Source organism: Lissotriton vulgaris, chromosome 12 (assembly GCF_964263255.1).
Source record: "Lissotriton vulgaris chromosome 12, aLisVul1.2, whole genome shotgun sequence".
Lineage (NCBI taxonomy): Eukaryota > Metazoa > Chordata > Amphibia > Caudata > Salamandridae > Lissotriton > Lissotriton vulgaris.
In genome coordinates, this window is record NC_141700.1 from 355643701 (window position 1) to 355659601 (window position 15901).

At 42.5% G+C, this 15901-nt stretch overlaps 1 protein-coding gene across 1 annotated transcript in view; it reads left to right on the forward strand.

Moving 5' to 3' along the window:
• The window catches only part of ITFG1 (integrin alpha FG-GAP repeat containing 1), a 1017137-nt gene that overhangs the window by 142793 nt on the left and 858443 nt on the right, over nucleotides 1-15901 (forward strand). Inside the window, exon 5 of the mRNA XM_086945125.1 lies at nucleotides 5310-5384. Coding sequence (XP_086801251.1) covers nucleotides 5310-5384 — 75 coding nt within the window. The remainder of the gene's footprint in view (nucleotides 1-5309; nucleotides 5385-15901) is intronic.

Consider the following 15901-nt stretch of genomic DNA (forward strand, 5'->3'; position numbering starts at 1 on the left):
AAATTGAATCTGCGAACTATAAACAGCAGTGCAGAGTCTCCGGAGCTCCTTGGTATTCCAAATAAATTGCAAGGCTACTCTAGAAGTAATGCCTTGGCTTCATGAAAAGTGCATTGCATCGCGATGTCTGTTGAGCGTTTTTTCTGCATATCCATACAGGTCCGGTGTGAAGGGGACAGAACCTAAACATAAGAAAAATCATCAAACAATAAATTATTAATCTTCAAAAGAGGAGGTATAAGGTTAGCAAGGAATCACCATAAGCTGTTTCATCCATCATAAAAAACCTTATGGAAAATAACTGACATATTGTAATGGCTCCCTCCCACACATTCCTTACATGAACTGCTTGTGATACTTGTGGTGGATCATCTTACCCTTTATTTTTAGAAAATGAATTGGTAATTCATTGTCATGGCGATGGGGCTGCACTCCATGATTCAGGAAAGCTGAGATACTGAAGACTCCTAGCCTATTCGGAGCCAATTAGGAGTACATGGGCCCTGTGCAATTTCATTTCCTGTGTCACTTTATGGAGGAGAAGGACTAGGGTATTCTGTAGTTGAGATGAAAACCCCAGTGCCCTGATAGTCTCTCATGGAATTCTTCCAAGAAAGTTAGAATGTGCAGTAGAGAGGATATTTACTGTTTTGCAAAAAGATCTAGATCAGGCACACCCCAGAGATCAGTAATATATGATCTTTTATTCCCTACAGGAGCTCCATTTGTGATATGCTGTGAATATCCTACTGAAAGATTTTTTTTAGCCTTCTACATCCATGACAGATTGCTACTGGCAAACCAAATTCTATGTCTGTGGTAAAGAACCATAGTGCTTTGCATTGTCCATAGTCCATTGCATTATCTCTGAGTGGTTTGCGGCAGTATTGTCCATGAGACACAGAATCTGTTTTCCCTATAAAAGGAAAGCATATCTTTCTGACTAGTTTGGCTGGTCTCACCTCTGTGAACTTGATGTGCTGAGTTGTCTGTTGAAGAGACAAATGGACTGATTTAGTTTGTAAGAGAGGGTACTCCATCGCAAAGGCGACGGAGTACCGCTCTGCCAAACTGAAGAACCGCCTGCCTTATTCAGAGTTGAGCCGATCTTTAGTATGTCGAGCGATGAGACTACTCAGTATTTGCTGCCGACATACACCTCTGACAGACCGACAGAGTAAGGGCCATCAGAGATATTGCTATTTGCCTATCTACCCTATTTAAAGAGGTGATCAAATGGCAAGGTTTCGCTGTCGGTCACCATCAGGTAAAAACCTGGGGGGCACGGAAATCTGCAGAATGACCCTCACACGTTGGGCGAAATTTCCCATGGTAAGGGGATTATTGCTTTTTTTTATTTTCAAAGACAAAATGCTGCTTTGGGATTCTATTTTTTAAAATATAAAAAATGTGCAAGTTTGCTGAACGGTTCTGTCATGTTGACAGTGCCGTCTATCAAACTTTCAATACATTGTCAGGAACCACCGCAAAGGCGGTTTCTGCCAATGCAATAGATGTCCACTTGCCCAGAAGACATTTCTAAATAGGGGGACGGATACTCCCTCAGGGAGATTAAGTATTTTATGGAGTAAATGGTGTCCACCAAACTCTACATTGGCCTTCAAATAGCTTTGCGTGGGAGATCCTCGAAGTGAGTTCCATAGCCCTAAGAGGATACAACCACCATCCACCACCTGACGCCTGCCAGAAGATTCAGCAGAGGTGCCGACCACTGTCGGGAACAGACGAATGATGGGTAAAGCCTGATTAAATCTCACACTTGCTAGCAGTGGCGGCTGGTGACATTTGAAAGTAGTGAGGCGTAAAAGTTCAGGATGAATCTCACCAATTTTGTATTGTGTCCACGGTTTGAACTGGCCACTCTATTGTCCTCTGTACACACATTCCTCACTGTAACCAGCATCCTTGTATCCACGACCAACCAACCTTGCAGTGCAATACCCATCTACTAATGAACTTTAGCACTTTGTCAGAGATATGAAGGGCAATATAAATGCATCCTAACTGCAATAAAATATAATGACCCGCACAATCTATGCATACTTATGCAAATCTCACCAGTTTTAGTCACAGAAAAAAATGTTTCGGCTGTCTATGGCAGACTAAACATTTTATTTTTCTATTTGATAGCAACAATTTATACATACATCCTTAGGTTAAGTCCTTGAGTAACATTACTATAGAAGAACCATGCACATTATTGCTCTCAATAAGGTTACAATAGGGACGTGTGCCCCAGTGTAATATTCGAGCTGCTGCTGCTTTCAGACTGGCCTCTCTCTCACAGTCACAGCCATCCCTCAGCAAAGTCTTAAGTGGACTTTCAGAGCTTGCAAACCTCCAAATGTTTACTCAGCCATGAACACGTTTTCAAATGTGTACAGTTCTTTCCTGTCTACTGGCCAGATTTCTTTCTCCAGCCAATCAAACTGTTTTATTGGCCTTCAAAACGCACAGGAATTGCAGCAGACAAATTCTGCGTTCAGCGTAACACACTTGGAAAATTAATAGTAAATCATCAACTGATACATTGCCAGCTTCCCTCCCTTTTCGCCAGCCTACAGGATATCCTGTCTAGCAGCCTGAACAAAAAGTGGAAATGAACAAGTCAACAGAGGATTTGCTCACATTTAGATGTTGGTGATTTTGACGTGTTTAGATATGCACAGCAGCACAGCACTGTTAGAAATATTTTGCAATCAAAGTTCAGTAAAATAAAAAGCAGTGTATATTTGTTAAGGAATGTCTGTTCTCGTTCGCCGCCTGAGCTTCTCCGACATCCAAGGTGGAAATAGTTGCAAGAAACCCCCCAGACGAGCGATCACTACTAACTACTGCGTCTCCTACTACTGCTCTTAAATCGAAGAAAGCACTCAGACCCTGCGGCAATAAAATACAAAATAACACACCGACCCAAAAAGAAAGAGGAGATCCATCTTCATTATCAACTTCCCGCTTTTCTCCCGAGCCGAGACTGCAGACTCCCGACTCCCGCCGTCCTGGATTTTGAATTTGTGTGACGTCTGGGCTCTCGTCAACAGGAAGGCTCCAGGCAGCCTCTCTCCCCTCCACCACAGCCAGCGCTGCGATTGGTTCGGCCGGCTGCCCCAACTGCGTCACATTTCTCTCTCTGTATGCTGCCAGAGAACAGGGAGAGTGGGAGGTGGCAGGGGGGAGCGGCTTGCCCACTGTTGTTAATACTGTCTGTGCCCAAACAGACAGTATTAACAACAGTGGGCAAGCCGCTCCCCCCTGCCCTCGAGTAACACCGCCCACTCTAACTTCTGCTTTCTCGCCGTACGAGAAGGCAGAAACAAATGGTAGTTATTATGGTAATAACTACCATTTGTTTCTGCCTTCTCGCACGGCGAGAAAGCAGTGGGGCGGCGCCCAAACGCCCCCATGGACGAGCCGTCCCTGCTTGCTAGCACTGCCTTTGTAGACATTATTGTAGTGGAATTATTTGTAAACAGGCTTGGGGCATGACAACGGAAATAAAAGATGCCACAAAGTCCAGAAAGTCCTAAGACTGATGTTGTTGTCTAACAAATGTTCTACAAAAACCTTGAGACAATCAATGAATGTTGTCCAATCTCTCCTCAAAGGGAAAGGACTACCCATAACTATTCAAAATCACCCCTATAGAATTGGATTATTAGATTCACTGGGCAGGAGCAAGAAAGGACTGCTTTTTGTTTAATGAAGCCAAGCCCATGATGAAGTGTGAATGTAGCAGACTGGTATGATTTAGGTAGTGGCAGTGGTGACAACTTTAGTGTCTCGGTCCCATGCCCTTACCTAAGTCAGAGGTAAAGAACCTTGGGGTCTGGATGGATTCCAAGCTCAGCTTCCAGACCCATACGAAGAGAGTTGCTTCCACCTGTATAGAACTGCTAAGGGATCTCAAACCCCTACTGAAATTCTTTGATTCTGCTGTCCGACAGCTTATTGTGCAGTCCACGATACAGTCGCGCTTAGACTACGTCAGCTCTCTGCTTTTAGGGGCCAATAAAGCGGAAATTCAGCGACTACAACAAGTTCAAAACTCTGCAGCTAGAGTTCTGATAGGTCTTCCCTGCCACTGCTCGGTTAGAGCTATAATTCAAGGGCTACACTGGCTTCCGATTGACAAACGGATCCAGTTTAGAGCTCTTTGCTTATCTTTTAAGATCCTAAAACTGAGCAGTCCATCTCTCTTGTGTGACCTGTTAAGTCCATATGTCCCTCAGCGACAGCTGCGCTCCCTGGGACAGCACTTGGCGTCTGTCCCACGGTTCAAACGCTGCCGGGCTGGAGGGCGTTCTTTCCGCCTTTTAGCCGCAAAGCTTTGGAACTCTCTGCCGTTACATATAGGGGCTTGGAGGACCTGCTCGCCTTCCGAAAAGCCATTAAAACCTTTCTTTTTTCTTCTGTATAGGCTATGGACACGGTCGCGGTGGTTTAACCTCTCTGGATCGTTGTGTGTGTAGATCTGATAGCGCCGGGGCGCCCCTTACCTGGGGCAGCTGTGCGCTCTAGAAAACTGTTAACATAACATAAGGATACACATACATTCCTTGGTGATACTTCTCTAGGATGCTGAGAAATTGGAACATTGAAAACATTTTAGGCCTATTGAGACCAGCCAGTGCTACTTCTGTAAGAGTGGCGTACTTGTTGAACCGTTGCCATCGTCCATTAATTGCATGTTTGGGGTAAGCTGGAAGGGTATAGGGAGCGGGCGGGGTTCCTTCCAGAAAGGGAAGCGAATAACTCAAAATTACAATTTGCAAGACCAGTATTGCAAATTGTAATTTTGAGTTAACTTTTGGCGCCAGCCCCTACACTTGCCCCCCCCCCCCCTGCCCCCCCCCCCCCCCACTCCAGGTCGGGTCCTTTGAGTCTTGTACATCAAGGGTTCCAAGTTGTTTTGTTGTGAATGGAGAGGTGACGGAGAAGGCTTGTAGGCTTGTGGGTAGTTTTTTTATCAATATTTTAGCATGGTTGAGTTGTAGGACTTCAGCAAGACGGCTGTTGAGAAATTGGGGTGCTAATATGTCAGTGTGAGCTGTTGCAGTAGCACTGGGCAGCAGTCTGGTTGTCTGTGGCTGGTGTGGAGGGAGAGAAGGCTTATTGACGATTGTAACTGGAGTATGGGCTGCACGCCTGTATGGAAAGCATGGAAGGCTGAGAACTGGGTAGGTTGTTGATACTTATGGTAGCCTTGTTGTTTGTATTTTGCCAATTCAGATGTAAACCGAAGAACACTTCTATGATACTAAATGAGCTGTACTCCATCTGTCTTTCAGCTTCAATGGTGATTTGATTCCAGATATATTTTTTACTACAAGTGAAAGCAAACAACCATGTATACTGATTGGAGGGTAAGTAGATCTATTTGTTTTAGGCCAGATCATTTACATTTCAAAAGTTGTAAGATTAAGTATCAAAATATGTTGACTTAGACACAGAAATGGGCAATGATGGACATAACCACACTTGCAACAGATACTGATAATGCAAACTCTACAACTGAATCAGAAGTTCTGTCATTTGAATGGGTAGAGCTAAAGCAATTGAGATTTTGTTTTTGGTCTCCTGAACTGATTAAAAGAGAAATTGGTTTGAATTGGCAGTCACATAAAATGTGTGTCATTAGTTTTTCTTTCCATCTACATGTCAGAATTATGTGCACAGGAACATGGCCTCTCATAAATATTTTACTTAAGCTAAGTTGGCAGGTATACATACTACTTGGTAGTCCCTAACAGTTTGTTTTATTCCTGTTTTGAGTTCCTTTGATTCAACAGTTGGGGGGAGAAACAGTGCTTTGTAAATTAGGTAGGTTATCCTAGAGAAGCAATTACCCATATTAAAAACTATGTGTAATCTGTAGAATAAGTTATAATGATTCTGGGGAACAGAGCAACTTTGAAAAAAGTGTTGTTGTTTTATTTTCAACAACAGATAAGCACATCACCATTCCATACATTACATTAAAGGTATGTGAGTAGACCATGCCTTGCGGTATAAGTCCATCTCTTTCTCAGAATAAGCTTCAGCGCTAAGTAGAAGGGCTCCCCCTCTGACCCCTCTTCTTTTCTCCTCTCTGTATCTGGATGTACCCCTTGCACTTGGCCGTCTTCGATTGTCCTATTGTTTCCGTCTAGTGACTACATAAGCTGGGAGTTTACGGCCATAGTAGGTTCTCCACTGCCCCCACACCTGACATTTTCCAGGGCACCCCCTTGCCTCATAGACTACTCTTTCTGCATCCATACAATGCATCCTTCCAGTCACCCGTTGATTCTTGGTGGAAGGGATGCTGTTTCCCCACTTACTAGCTATGTCTCTTTTCGCTATGTTTAACCTGAGGGCGGACAATATGAATTGTTTTCTAGGGAGGTCTATGTTGCACGGTATTTATAGGATTAGGAACTGTGGCTTGGATGGGATGTGGGTTCCCAGGATGTCTGCGAACTGTTTGACAACTTCTTTCAAATATGCCTGTAAATATGGAGAGTTACAAATCTTATGTAAGAACGTGTCCCTTGCCTCTTCTCATCGTGGACAGTTGGGGGTTTGTGACCTCCCCCGTTGTGGAAAACTGGGATCTAGTATAGTAAACCCCCTGGAGGATCTTGAATTGTATAAACTTCTAGCTCGTTTTAATTGCCCCTTCTCGGAGTGCATCAGCGCTGCCTCCCATTTTTGTCATCCATGAGGCCGAGGTCCACTTTCCCTCTCTTCTGTAGGGGCCGGAGGCTATCAGGCTTATTTTTAATAAGAGTGCAATATAATAGTGAGATTGCCTTAGATGGCATCTCCTCCAGGAATAACATACTTTCAAGGTAACTTATTGTCGTACATCTTATCCCAGGTATTCCCTCAGCCCGCAAAGTGTGGTGCATCTGAATATACCAGAAAAACTGTGAATCATGCAAATCATATTCTGCCTGTAGGTCACAGAAGGGCTTTACCCTGGTCTCCGAGTGTCACTATCCCAATCAAATCCCAAAGGGTCGTTCTTGACATGCCTTATAGCTCTTTTACTTTATTTCTCATTCACATTAGGGTCATACGGAGAGCTTGCCCTCCATACCACGTAGGCCCTACATTTATCCCAGGCCTCCAGGGTAGTTTTTGTAGGTCAGAGCATGAGAGGTTGAAACCTCTTACAATAGAGGCAATGTATATGAAATGTATCTTCCATGATGGACCTTTCCTGCCGTGTTGATGGGTCTGACCTAGGTGGCAAGTGCCACTCATTTACTGTCTGGAGCTGGGATGCTCAGTAAAATGCCCGGATGTCTGGGAGCGAATGCCACCATGCTCAGGCACAGCTCTATCCCACCTAGCGCCACTCAAAACTACCCTCAATGCAGCTGGCAGAATGGTCTCCAGTGCAAAGAAATTCAACAACATGTCTCCCGCACTCAGAGATCTAAAATGGCTACCAGTGGAAATGCGCGCTACCTTCAGAACGGCCTGCCTTACACACAAAGCCTTGCACACAGGGAAACCAGAATACTTAGCCTCTAAGCTCAAGAAACCTGGTCAATCCAGAAGTCTCAGAAGTTCAAACTCCCTCTACTCATCCCCCTGAAAACCCGGAAACAAAAAACTGCAGCCCGCTCTTTTGCAGGCAACGCGCCTAAAATCTGGAACTCCATCCCTGTGGACATCAGAACTACCCCTTCCTTTCCAGAATTCAATAGCCGACTAAAAATCCTCTACCTCAACTGTGCATTCCCGAACTCAATTGCGTAACCAACACGCCTCTGCCTGGCAGCGACCTGTCATCACGTACCCATGCCCTCACACGTCCCCTCTCTCTAACCCGCAACCCGGGCGCTTCATCGCTAAGAAAGAAGTCCAATAATAACTTTGACAATACACCAAGAATACTATGAATCGAAAACACCTCTGGACCCCTCTACCTCAACAGCACAGCCTGAACCTCTGAATACCTCAAAGTGGCTACCTCAAAGTCGCCCCTCAGGCGCCAGACAATTTTTTAATCTGTGAACATGTATGAATCTATTTTTTGCTTTATTGTTCTATACCTGTCTTCTCCACATCCACTGTAAAGCGCTCCGATACCCTCGGGTCTGGCCAACGTTATAGAAAACTTCTAAAATAAAAATAAATAAATGGTACACGTTCCTTTGTAGAGTTTGAAGGGCTATACGTGGGGGTCTCCTATCCCGCAGTAGGGTCCTTAGTGTGCTCTCTACTTCACTGAAGAACACACCGGGTACTGGCCATTGGGCATTTTTAAGTACTTATATGGGCAAAGTGATGATTTTATATGAGTGCTGCTCTTCCCATAATCAAGAGAGGCACTCGTCTCCACCAGTCTACATCTATTAGGAATGCCTTACAGACAAACTCTAAGTTTCTCCCAAGAGTAACGGACGCCTTCCATGGAGCTCACCATTTCAGATGGTATCAGGATCACCAGAGGCAAAGTGCCCATTTGATATAGTATCGATTTGCCCCAGTTAATTTTGTAGCCCGTGTATTTCTCAACGTTTCTGAATACTGATAGAACCATTGGAAGTGACATAATTGGTATGGCAAGGTACCATAGTTTGTTTTCTGCATACACAAACACTTTTTTCCTGGGCCTACCAGGAGAATTGAGAGCGGTTATCCCTGAGGTGTCCACCTTTGCAGGTTGAACTCTGAGAATGTTCCATTCTATACAGGAGCAAAAGGTTAGACCAAATCCGGGAAAAGGTATGGAATCAAGTGCCTTCTCTGCGTCTAGAGATACAGTCATCAGGAATAGCTGCAGGTCTTGTTGGCAATCTAACCATCTGTGTAGTCGGCGGACAGAATGATGCATGTCTCGATTTGGTGTGAATCCCACCTTTTCCCAGTGTACTATCTTTGGGATGATGTTTGCTAGATGAAGCGCTAACGCTTCGGCCAGGATCTTTACCTCTGTGTTCAACAATTAGATCGGTCTGTAGGAGTAATGACAAGTGCTAAGCTTTGCAGCTTTGGGTATCATCACTTTTGTCACTTTTCGCAAGTCTGGTGGTAATTCTCCTTTTATTACTAAGAAAGGGGCCCCTGATACTAATGTGTTCACCTAGACAGGGAAATACATTAATGTAAATAATCTAGGGCTACTTGATAAATTAATGATCTCAAAACATTAGAAGGTGAACACAATAATGACACTAATGAATGGAAAAATACAAAAATGCTTTATTGATCATCATGACAAATTTGATAAATATAATAAACATGAATATTTAGAAAAGGTTCTACAAAGACTAATAATAAGACAACATTCTTACCGCATTCATTCAATACACAAGCATACTACATACACATAATCATATTGATATATATAGTCTTCTTAACAAGAAACAAATTAATTTGTTATTGATGCAGCAAGACAATATAATGAACACATAATTCTTTGAGTGGTTTCCAGTATGACTCAACGTGCGTTTCGACAGACTACTGCCTTCATCAGGAGTTCCACCACCGAATGTTGTGCTCTGTAAGACAATATATATTTATATCATACGCATGTAATTATGTACATTAGTGTCACTATATAGCACAGTCTTTTCATGATATCGCAATGACCAGGGATACGTTCACATTCTATAAATCTATCAACAGAAAGAACCTGTAAAGAAAGAGAAAATATATATACAATAGCAAAAAAGGGCAAAAAGAAAAAAATCGGTGCACATATTTACATATCAAGAGACACATAGCCATGTGATAAAACCCGGGAAAATGTCATAATGGGCCATGCTGGTGACCTTAGAATTCCTGACAAACAATGAGCCTAGCAAACATATTTGAACCTAAGATGGCAACAATAAGAGAAACATAGCCACATAGTAAAAACAGACAGAACTCATGCCATGCACAAAAACCATAATATGACGTGATAGACAATGGCCCTTACCAGATATTTTGATCAAGGTTCATGAAGAGATGTAAGATGGAGGAATAATAGCAAGTATATAATCTGCTGAGAAAGATGTAAAAAGTCAATACAAGGTCCAGTCCAACGAATTACTGTTAAATTAGTAATACAAGGAAGCAGCAGTTACCCTAACTGCAGATAGTGGGGATGTAGAATCTCGAGCTATGTTGAATACTGGTAAATAGCTGGCTAGCCTTGGACCAAAAGATCAATATAAATACAGAAATTACTGCAGGACACAAAAGGAAAAAAACTCTTATTACTGTCTGTATTATGTCTATCATAATGTATTCCAGGCGGTAGAAAGTCAGACATGTATTATAGTACCTTAATATGTCAGCATGCCTGGAGTAATTGTATTTCTTTCTTGTCAGTTACTATTTTGACAACGGAGAATTCGAATCCCTAAACAGAAACGCTATAATACATTTAATATGATTTAAACGTAGGAGCCCATGATGGTACAAAGAAAATAGGCTAAGGCTTTTTAAAGGACAACGTTTTACATATGATAGGTGATGATATATATATATATATATATATATATATATATATATATATATATATATATATATATATATATATTCAGCAAAAGGTTGCCTGTTGAAAGAGTACTCCGCACAGATAGGTTTCTCATAATGCTTCTTTATTCAGCGGGAGCAAACACTGAAAGCCGGCACCGCGACTAAAATAGAAATCCCTTCCCAACGCGTTTCATGCTTGTGGTAGCACTTCATCAGGGGATGCTGGGATACTGCTGAATGAAATCGGAAATGTCCGCTAGCTGCATTTACGTAGTTTGTTTCACCCCAGTGGGTGTGGCCCATACCCAAGGCCTGATGGTAGATGCAGTCCATTGCTGTATACCTCCTGTGAGTTATCCGAATTTCAAAAGGCATGGCATGGATGGAAACCCCAGTGGGTGTGCTCACTGCATACCGGGTTCAATGCTGCTGTTCATTCAGTTGAAAGGCACCCTTCCGCCCTTGACACAGAGATCCCCTGTGGAACCTCGGCAGGACTGCGGCAAGCGCAGCGGGAACACTCTCGCGGCTCAGGCGTGGCCGCAACAATTCAGCAATTACTCACTGGAGGTATACAGCAATGGACTGCATCTACCATCAGGCCTTGGGTATGGGCCACACCCACTGGGGTGAAACAAACTACGTAAATGCAGCCAGCGGACATTTCCGATTTCATTCAGCAGTATCCCAGCATCCCCTGATGAAGTGCTACATCAAGCATGAAACGCGTTGGGAAGGGATTTGTATTTTAGCCGCGGTGCCGGCTTTCAGTGTTTGCTCCCGCTGAATAAAGAAGCTTTATGAGAAACCTATCTGTGCGGAGTACTCTTTCAACAGGCAACCTTTTGCTGAATTGTTGCGGCCCCGCCTGAGCCGCGAGAGTGTTCCCGCTGCGCTTGCCGCAGTCCTGCCGAGGTTCCACATGGGATCTCGGTGTCAAGGGCGGAAGGGTGCCTTTCAACGGAATGAACAGCAGCGTTGAACCCGGTATGCAGTGAGCACACCCACTGGGGTTTCCATCCATGCCATGCCGTTTGAAATTCGGATTACTCACTGGAGGTATACAGCAATGGACTGCACCTACCATCAGGCCTTGGGTATGGGCCACACCCACTGGGGTGAAACAAACTACGTAAATGCAGCCAGCGGACATTTCCGATTTCATTCAGAAGTATCCCAGCATCCCCTGATGAAGTGCTACCACAAGCATGAAATGCGTTGGGAAGGGATTTGTATTTTAGCCGCGGTGCCGGCTTTCAGTGTTTGCTCCCGCTGAATAAAGAAGCATTATGAGAAACCTATCTGTGCGGAGTACTCTTTCTACAGGCAACCTTTTGCTGAATATATATATATATATATATATATATATATATATATATATATATATATATATATATATATATATATATATATATATATATATATATATATATATATATATATATATATATATATATATATATATATATATATATATATATATATATATATATATATATATATACCTTTTGTGAGGATAATTCCTGTAAAGTGGGCGAGCTGCTAGTCCTCTAAAAATATGTTGATAGATGCTAAAAATATAAACAGAACAAATACTACTATCAGAAAGCGAAAAACTTCATGTGGCGTGTTTAGTCCGAGAAAAAATGATGATATGATACACGCGTCTAACTGTAAGCGGGCTGTGTGTAACCCTTCTAGTTTCAAGCGAAACATTGTATCCGTGAGCGCAGCTGACCGTTTTATTTCTTGTAGCTGTAAGCGTCAAACAAAGTATTGGTTGGATAATGATGCACTCGTCTAACTAAAAGCGGGCCGTTTGTTACCCTTCTAGTTTCAAGCGCAACATTGTATCAGCGAGCGCAGGTGAACCATTTGTCTATTTTAGCTGTAAGCGTCAAACATTGTATTGGACGGGGCTAATCTCTCCCAGGTGAAGTAGCAGTGCTGCCAAACTTGTTTTCCATATAGTGCATTTGGCAGCACTGACTATAACGCCCATTCCCCTCTTAGCCAAGAACCAATACTTCTTACTAGCGCCTGCCATGTCTTTTTAAGCCCTAAGCGCATAATCATCGTGCCGTATTGAATTTATTAACTGGCCCGCCAAGAAAAACCGCTGTGAAGTGTCCAGAGCTTACCGTGTTCAATCAAAGAATGCAGCGGCCAGCTCTTTCTTAGATCTAGGCTACCGGCGATTTGTGAGGCTATAAAGAATTGGCTTGTATAGAAGGCGCGGAAAAGCAGCGTTTTTAAGCTCAAGTAAGACAAGGTCATATGATCAGTTTACAAGATAGAAAGTGGTTCACATTCCCGCGAGCTGAAGAAACAAAACAAAAAAAGGATTCCCGCGACCATAATTCATTTATCACTTTCTCAAGTCTTCTTTATATTATGTAACGGACAAACAGTGAACAGACGTTATTGAATGAGCATGCTTACTTGAAAACTGCATGTGAATAACAGCAGCACAGAAATATCTGATTTAAAACGAGAGGTATTGGAATAACAACCAGGGCAGTCTGTGTACACAATCTACATTGAAGTGTTTGAAAAGAGAGGACTGTAAACAGAACATATTTAAACAATGCCTAGATAATATATATATATATGAATGACTTAAGTTTAAATAAGTACCTTATATCTCAGCGACCTAAAGAGGCTACGTCTCAAGGCAAATATAAAAGCATAAAACCAGATAGCTAACATTACTCATGTCCATGCAGGTAGTAATAAAGGAGCTATGACAGTGTATGTAGCCGACAGGTGTCTAATCAGGAAACACAATATCTGGGTAAAAGACAAACATAATCCTAGCTTATTTTAATAATTGTAACGTATAGCTTGGTCCCATGGAATTTCAGAATTGAGACCATTGACATGGGTGTTCATGGAGAAAATCCAGAATACCTCTCTGCATTTTCTAACAGATTCCGCTTCTGGGCATCCTTAATTTCAATTTTCTCCAGTATTAGCCATCTTATTTCAGATTCTCGATGGTTCATTTCTCGATAGTGTTTAACTAGCGGTGCCATACGTTTGTTTGTCTTAATTGCTAAGCAATGCTCTAAGTGAACAAAAAATTGCAGCGATGTCTCGCCCACATATGCCTTATCGCACGGGCAAAGTAATAAGTATATAACATTGTCCGTTCGGCAATTTGTGAAAGATCTAAGTTTTATTTCTTTCTGTTGATAAATAAAGTTGTCTGTGACAATGGCACCGTCACATGCCTTGCAGTGGGCACATTTATGGTTGCCTGTAATGGAATGACTACCACCTATGGATTTTTTCTGTATGAATGGTGGTTTAGAATGTAGTCTGGAATAGACCACAAGATTTTTCAAATGTATGTTCCGCTTGTGCGCGAACATGGGTCGTTGAAGGGCCATTTCTGGTTCTGTATTTGCATTGGGTATGTGTAACTGGGCATTAATCGTCTGACGAATTTTCTCATTTAGCGTTGAATGTCTAGTCACACATACCAATTTTGGAGGGTCTTTTTGGCATTCGTTTGTAACAGGTGGTTCCCATCATAAAATCTGGCCTTTTATATGCCTTTCTTATAAGTCTCCAGGGGTAGCCTCGATCTATGAACTTTTGTTTCATCACTGTTGCTCTAAGGTCAAAATTGGGTACACTTGTACAGTTACGTCAGAGACGCAAGAATTGTCCCAAAGGGATACTTTCCCTTTGGCATCTGGGTTGGTAACTCGAGAAATGTAATAATGTCTTTCTTGCGGTTGGTTTGGTGTAGAGATCTACCTGAAGAATAGCGTCTACATCTTTTATTTCGCTATCCAGGAATTCTATTTTTTGATCTCCAATATTTGCTGTAAAACGTAAGTTTATGTCACATAGATTTATCCATTCTAGAAATTCCTGTTGTTTTTCAGTTTCGTCTTTCCAAATGAATGAAATATCATTGATATATCGAGACCATTGATATATCGACTCGAAAAACGGGGCTACCTCGTTATAGACAAATTGATCCTTAAAATACACCATATAGATGTTGGCTATCGTGGGGGCACAAGAAGCCCCATACATCTGCTTGTAAAGGTCCCCATTAAACTCAAAGGTGTTCTCATCGAGTACAATGGTGAGAAGATCAATAATAAATGACACATTACAGTCAACTGAAAAGGTTAAAATGAACCATTCCACCGCTATGAGGGCTTCAAACTGCGGGATGTTACTATATAAGGACTCAAAGTCCAAAGATACCAAAGTATCAGTTTGTCTGTTGAACGGTAAGCCTTCTGTTTTTTTAATCATATCTTTTGTGTCCCTAACATGTGACAAGGTTTTAGAGATGTGAGGTCGCAGAATTTGATCAATATATTTGGATATACATTCAGTGACTGACCCGATGGTGGTGACAATGGGTCTATAGGGGGGATTTTGTTTATCTTTATGAATTTTCGGAACCCCGTAGACGCTAGCCATACAGGGTGCTGAAACAATGCCTTCTCATACCTGGAGAGGATATGGGGGCCCAGTATCAAAACATTTCATTTAAAATTCCACCAAAATGCTTTTGGGCCCGAAATTGTCCTAGGTTGCAAGAAGCTCATAGCCTAATGATTTCTCCAGGACAAGGTCTTGATTGAGGTTTCTCATATCAGCGAACGTGAGCCTCTGTAGGGGTAGCTCCTCCCGGAAGGTCTGAATATCTTAGTCTGAGGCTCAGATCCTGAAGAGGTCTCAGTAATAGTGTGCAAATCTGTCAGCTATGACCTCATCTGGAGTCTCCAGTTCTCCCACCCATCTTGCCACTCTCTTGCTTCTGCTGAGCAATGCCAGCATTTGCCCTGCCTTATCCTCCATGTCGTATAATTTTCATTGAGTCGTTAGGTTCTGCTGTTTTGCTAAATCATGAGTTAGTTTGTGGTATTTGCGAGTTAGGGCTTCCATCAGTGTAATTGAGTCTCGAACCCTGTTTAGGCATAGTCCGCCTCAGTGGCTTGAATTTCTCGCTCGCTGTTTAGCTCAGTTTTCACAATTTCTTATGGCAAACAACATTCTGGGCCCTATCACAGAGTGCTGTTTGAAAAGCTTCCCAGGTGAGTTCACTGATTACTTTTTTCCTGAAAATCCAGGTCGAAGTCGCTATGGAGCTCTTGCACTACCTTGCCACCCTGAAGGTCCCAATTACACAGTCTCCAATTACTGACCCTACGTTGTGGTTCTAGATCAGAGTATAGGTTTACAGGGGGCGTGGTCTGAGAAATCTCCAGGTAAGTATTCAATTTCGATATCATCTGGGCACTCTGCCATATGGGACAAACACGGTAATTCAATTGAGAGAATGTTCTGTGGTCCTCTGAGAAAAATTTGTAGATTCTGGCTGTAATATGGCTGGATCTCCAAACAACTAAGAGACCCATTGCAAACGCAAACTGTGCTAGCTGGG